This window comes from Dendronephthya gigantea, unplaced genomic scaffold, assembly GCF_004324835.1.
Source record: "Dendronephthya gigantea isolate DGI-Jeju-01 unplaced genomic scaffold, DenGig_1.0 000011F, whole genome shotgun sequence".
Taxonomy (NCBI): Eukaryota; Metazoa; Cnidaria; class Anthozoa; order Malacalcyonacea; family Nephtheidae; genus Dendronephthya; species Dendronephthya gigantea.
This window is the reverse complement of record NW_021163021.1, coordinates 1,463,265-1,469,701: the sequence shown is the minus strand read 5'-3', so window position 1 is coordinate 1,469,701 and position 6,437 is coordinate 1,463,265. Positions and strand designations below refer to the sequence as shown.

At 37.8% G+C, this 6,437-nt stretch overlaps 1 protein-coding gene across 1 annotated transcript; it reads left to right on the top strand.

Moving 5' to 3' along the window:
* Positions 1 to 4,847: 4,847 nt before the first annotated feature.
* Positions 4,848 to 6,167, top strand: LOC114518621. Its single transcript, XM_028538631.1, has one exon. It carries the CDS (start codon positions 5,049 to 5,051, stop codon positions 6,165 to 6,167), a length of 1,119 nt encoding a protein of 372 aa, XP_028394432.1. The 5' UTR covers positions 4,848 to 5,048.
* Positions 6,168 to 6,437: the final 270 nt, after the last annotated feature.

The following is a 6,437-nucleotide window of genomic DNA, read 5'->3' as shown; positions in this document are numbered from 1 at the left end:
TACTTTTAAAAATGGAAATGGCACAGCAATATTTATTGACGCATTTAAAGGAACCATGAAAGCTCGAAGATGTCTATTCAATTTATTTAGTTCAAATAATTCAGTTTTTTGGTGCTATATGTAGTGTTGCACAATGAGCTTCCAAATGTTGCAGATTGTCTATCGTGATATAGAAAATATTAAGGAAATATCAATGTGTTACTGACTGTTCTATGCATAATAGCATCAGAAAAACAATATAGTACCAATAGTAAAATACAGTAGCAATGGTATTTTACATGTAGGTTAATTTACATTTTCAGGGTTTCAAATACGTCAACAAATCCTGTATTGTGAACTTTAAACATGAATAAATCTGTTATGTCTACTGCATATACAATGATGAACAGGCTTTTACAGCTAAAAAACATATGTAACTGTACTGTAGTAACTGTAGAATTTTTTTAGTTTTTCTGATTCCTACAGTACTTTTTTAACCTTTTAATATATACTGTAAAAAAGTTTTATCCGTTCAAAAAAAAACTCAAGAAATAGTTAGATCAATGTACAAACAATGTCAATTTCAGTAGAAAGGCACAGATAGAATTTTCCAGATCCTTTCATAAACATCCTAAAACTACCTTGAAGCTGCAAATGAGCATGACCCATGACGCAAACTTGCCATCATGACCTTCTGGAACTTTTCATAATCTTCATAAATTACTGGGAGTTTTAAGTGGTTGAAACAACTATCACCATCCACCATAGTGAGATCATTGTTGCCATACAGTACCATTATACATGATTTTAAACCGAGTGGAGGTATTTCAAGATTTGATGTGCAAAATTTTAGGAGAAGATTAAGAACAGGGATGTCACCACCAAGGACAGGGATGCATTCTAAAATGAGAAAGGATGTATACTGTACTTGAACGGAAATTGAAAGTATCACTCCAAAATCTTTCTAGCAATTTACTCTAGACGATCAGTGGCAGAATCAGGGAAGGAGGACTTTTATATTTAAAGACTGGTAAAAATTTATCAGTACAGAGACAAACAATATCTATATGTCAGGTCTCTGCCACTGTACAGTCTGTACATAAATTTACTTTAACACCAGATGATTTTAATTTCAGTAATCTCTTAGCCCCGTATAGTCTCTAAATCAGAGACAAAACATTTTGTTTCGTTAATCTTTTTACCTGACAGATTCTCAGACTCATTCACAAATTGAACAAAGTGAGTGTATGCCCTATTTTCTTCGTTAGTTTTTGGTTTCGATGTGAGCAAAGATAGGAATTTCTGTGCTGGTATACGTTGATTTCTGTCTTCCTTCACGAAAAAGGGTTTCCAGCCTTCAGGATTCGTTTGAAGAAATCTCAGCAATCCGAAATGATTGAGACCTTCCCTAAAACTTTGAAGACACCGCAGGCGTTTATCGTACAGCTCTTCTATGAGAATACAACTGACAAAATCAAATCGGCATTTCATGTTTATCACAGATTCCACCGGCCATCCTGAACGATCAATAATAGAACAAAACTTTGCTTCATCATATAGGGCGGAGATATCATCATCATTCTTGCAATCTTCAATCTTAACAAAAAGGCAGTCATTTGACCATCATATAGTATGCAAGAATAGCGGGCACTGCACAAGCTATATCTTGGCAGTCAGCAAAAGTATACATTTGTCTGCAAAATGAGGTTGCATGTGGCTGTATCAAATGAGCATATCATTGATATCATGTCGTCAATTTGGCAGTTAGTGCTCTATTTGGCAGTTAGTGCTCTATCTACTTATTCTTAAGTAAAAATATAGTGGATGCATGTTTACTAGCCAAACAAAGCAATGGCTTCCTTAACCTCAAACTTACCTTCCGAATAAATTCTATCAAATCCGCATTTTGAGGGATATCAGGAAGATCATCATATGTTATAGCAGCAACACACTTTTCTTTATCGTTGCTAACAATAAATTCATATACATACTTGGATAGTGTTGGCATACCAGGACCATCCTGGAGTATTGAATGAGCAACAATCAAGCCTGCCATTTGTAACAGGTGGATCTTGTCCCAGCTGTGTTTGGGGATGCGGTTGCCACGTTTTCCTTCAAAAAGAAGGTTATCTATGTTGCGAATCAAATCACCAAAGAACTCGACCCTTAAGCCACCTGCATCTACTGCTTCTTCATGTCCCTCAAATGAGATACATAAAAGACGATATAGATCCTCACGAGGAGTGCTCTTGTAAAAAACAAGCGATCTTTGCCACAAACACGTCCTATCGACAATCAAAATCTTTACATTCTCTCTATCAACTCCCTTTGTATACATCAACAACTCCTCGTTAATTGTCATTTCTAATGAAAAAATAAACTAGAATAAAAGTTCTGCTTCCTTTTTTCAGTAGCTAAATACAAGTAGTTAACAACTGGAATAAACAAGGACAAGTTCATTATTCTTTAAACATTCCATAAGATGAAACTAAGGAGACTAAATAATTTAGAGGCTACAAATGGAAAAATAGAAATAGTAGAATAGCACCAAATTTCTTTTGAAATTTGACAGTGGAAAATATTCCATGGTTTTTACTTATATGAATATAGTGCAATATGACAGACTTGACCATTAATTGATCAGAATGCAAAGTTTATTTCACAATAAGTTTTTTCATAGGTTCACAACTACATTTTGCCAGGTGAACAGTGAAGTGAATGTGGCTATAAATGTTTCCGCAAACTTAAGCATGCCAAGGCAATCAACTGACCTTTATTCCCTGTCCCCAAAAGGTCAGTAATAGCATCTTCAGAGGAGTATTCATGAGTTCTCAGGGTTTCCAAAAGTTTTTGCTCTTCTACATCAGGAAACATTTCTCTTAGGTGTTTTAGGTATAATTGCAGAATACCCTGCCACATATATTTCTACTGTGTAGCCGGCTACGTAGTCAGAAAAAAAGCGCTTAAAATGGCTACGCGGTCAAATTACTACGCAGTCAACTTGCTACGCCGGATTAATCATGACGAACTATATTTTGCCAAAGTTATGCCTGCTCATAATGGGTTAGTTTTTTTAAATTAATTTCGCTGTTTATAGACAGGCTCAGGGCATGACAGAAATTATTGAATAATGATTAATGATGCTATAATACTTTTTTTGATCACAACAATGACCAAGAATATTTAATGATGCTATAATTCTTTTTTGATCACAACAGTTACCAAGAATATTTAATGACAGATTTTTACTTCAGTTACACTGCATGCGCTATAGCCGGCAGTATAGGCTAGAAACTTAACGCTATTAATGACCCATACTATAATGCCTTTAATTAAAATATCCTTCCGGCACATGTCCTTCGCGCTCCAGAGCTGACTTAATATTCAATGTTATTGATGATGGTGAAGGCATCGTCAATCTCTTCTCATATTCCTCTCGACTGCACATCAACCCTTCTTTCGACCAATCTATATCACTTACTGCCTTCTTTAAAAAAACTTCCACTTGTCGCGCAGTACGTGGAACACGAACCTTTACCATTTTGCCAAAGAACTCCAACTCGGATACTGCTCCCACGAATTCACCACTAGATACGTTTCGCACATTTCTCGGACCACTTTGTTTTAAACTTCTTAGAGTTACCACTGGCCCGCCGAATAAGACAACTGCGTTCTTCACACTCATCATCGTCAACTGTGGTTTTAGCGCATCCTTAACAATAATAAAAACAATGAATGGTTTAATAAAAACGCTTTCCATTTACAACTCATTTACACTCTTAACTATGTAACAAACCTTTGTTGACGACCCAATTTCTCTCACGAAATCAATTACCACGGATTTTTGATTTTCCGCATATTCAACATACAACAGTGCCGCCTCGAAGCTCTCTAAACTCACTTCATTCGGAGGAAGACTTGGCTTCTTTCCTTCAAGGATTGCCTCGGCCGTGTGGTTAAATACATGAAGTCCTACAGCTACCCGTTGCACCAAATCCACTTTCTTCGATTTTGGCGGGACGTCTCCAGCCAATAGAGCTTCGTTAAGCTCCTCAATGAATGCTTTGTTCATCGATTTTAATGCGTCCATTGCACCTTCACATAACGTATAGGTCCATTGCCACCATTATGCGCATTTTGCATTTCCACGAAAACTTCCTCAAAGCCGTCGACACTTAAACTATCCAGCCTTTCTTTCGCCTCGGCGCTTTCATCTGGACTTGGTCTTAAACAAGTTGGAAACAAAAAATAAATCTATCGAGCAGACCGTGACCATGATCCATTCTACAAATTAGCTTTGTCGCGTTTGGAAGTTGCGTGGCCCCGATTATTGAAAATGCAGTGTTCTCCCCAATTTCGCGTACTTTTTCTGTCGCGAATCGATAGGAACACCTTTCCCAGAGAAAAGCTCGCACAGCACTTGCACGTCTCCACTTGCGTTCTCTTCGTCACACTTTAATAGTTTGTTCATTATATCAAATACTTCTGGCGATACGATAACACCACTACCAACAGTCGACACGGCTTTCACCAAACCAGACGACGTAGTTTTTTCAATTATGAAGTGACCGTCATCAATCGCGTCTTGCACGGCAACCAACGGTTTCAGCGCTCCTTCTTTCAATGCCTGAGATTTGCCAGTTGTAGGTGCCCCACTAAATATGATATACACATTTAAAGGCATGGTTTGACAACCGTTGTTTAGCAAAACCTTCTCTAAACCAAGTGTAAACCCCGTTGCGGTTAGTAAACAAGGCACAAGATAACCTGGCGCACAACTCATCGACAACGCTTTACTGTTAATCAAGTTCCATGTGCGTTCTCCAAACATATTCCCGTAACTGAATGGCATTTCTATTAGTCGGCGATGAAGCTGAGCCCATGTCTTATCCTGTTGTTTAGACAATTTCAATAGAGCCATTTTCTTTCAACAAATCCGATACTTCTGCACACACAACCTCAGCTTGCCAAAATAAAATTTTTTCACCTATCATATCACATATATAAATACGTCAATTCCTTAATATATTCATGTCACACTCGGCCACGGTAATCTAACACTATTATGTATGCTGTCATGTCATCTTTCGCTCAAAGTCGCACAAAAGTTTTTGACATCTATGCGCAACATTTCAAAATCTCCACAAAGAAACGTAGAAACCATGTATCGAGTTAAATTGAGAAAATCCGTTGCGGTTCAAACACATTCCTCCAGTTTTTCCAACATAGAGGTTGCCAGTCAAACTTCATCGGAAGGTATATCCTATTCACGAAAACAGCGACTACAACAGAGTCCTTTCACTACGTACGACGACCTGAAAGAATCGATTTTTTCCTCAAAAGATTTTCTATTCCAATGGCTTAAAGACCGCCAGTTAATAGCCGCCGAACAGCTTTGTCCACAATGTGACTCCGTCATGACCTGGACTGAAACAACAGATCGAAAGGATGGCTATAAATGGCTTTGCCGCAAAACAACAAATGGTAAACGACATCGAGTGGAAGTGAGCATAAGGAAAGGAAGTTGGTTTGAAAAAAGCAACTTTACCGTTGAAGAAATAATAAAGTTTACATACTGGTGGACAGTCGATCTTACTCAGTCGCAAATCGTTCAACAACTTGGCTTCGCATCAAATTCAGGAGTTGACTGGGACATGTTCTGTCGGGAAGTTTGCGAAGTTGTCATGCTACAAGAATCTCTTCCGATAGGTGGCCCGGGAAAGGTCGTTCAAATCGACGAGTCTAAAATCGGTAAACGTAAGTATCACAAAGGTCACAGGGTCGAAGGCCAATGGGTATTCGGAGGGATTGAAAACGAATCCAGAAAATCGTTCATATTTGCGGTTGAGAAGAGAGATGAAGCCACACTTCTGCCATTAATCAAGAAGTGGATTCTTCCTGGCACGAAAATCGTCTCTGATTGCTGGAAGGCTTATATAAACTTAGAAAAACATGGCTACGTCCACGCAACAGTCAATCACTCGAAAGAGTTTGTGAATGACGATGGCGATCATACAAACAGAATTGAAGGCCACTGGCGGCAAATGAAAGTTGCTCTTCCGACCCATGGACGAAGGAAGCATCATTACTCATCTTACTTGGCAGAGTTTGTATGGCGTTATACTCATAGAGGGGAGAACTTATTTAACACATTCTTGCAAGACATTGCTAAGATTTATAAAGTTTGAAACTTTAATACCTAATACAAACAAACATTCTAAATATACATTGCTATTTTTGATACATTTATATACGGTCAACATTTATTAGTTACATGCATATGCTTGAATATATTTCAACTGTATAATAAAGCAAGTATTGTTCCCTTAACTATGCTTGCCAAATTACCTTTAAATTGTCATTGCTTCGTTCTTTAAAAACACACTTCGCATGTCTATACAGTGTTCGGTTAGAAATACAAATCTATGCTTGCCTATAGTTGCCTTTAAATTGTCATT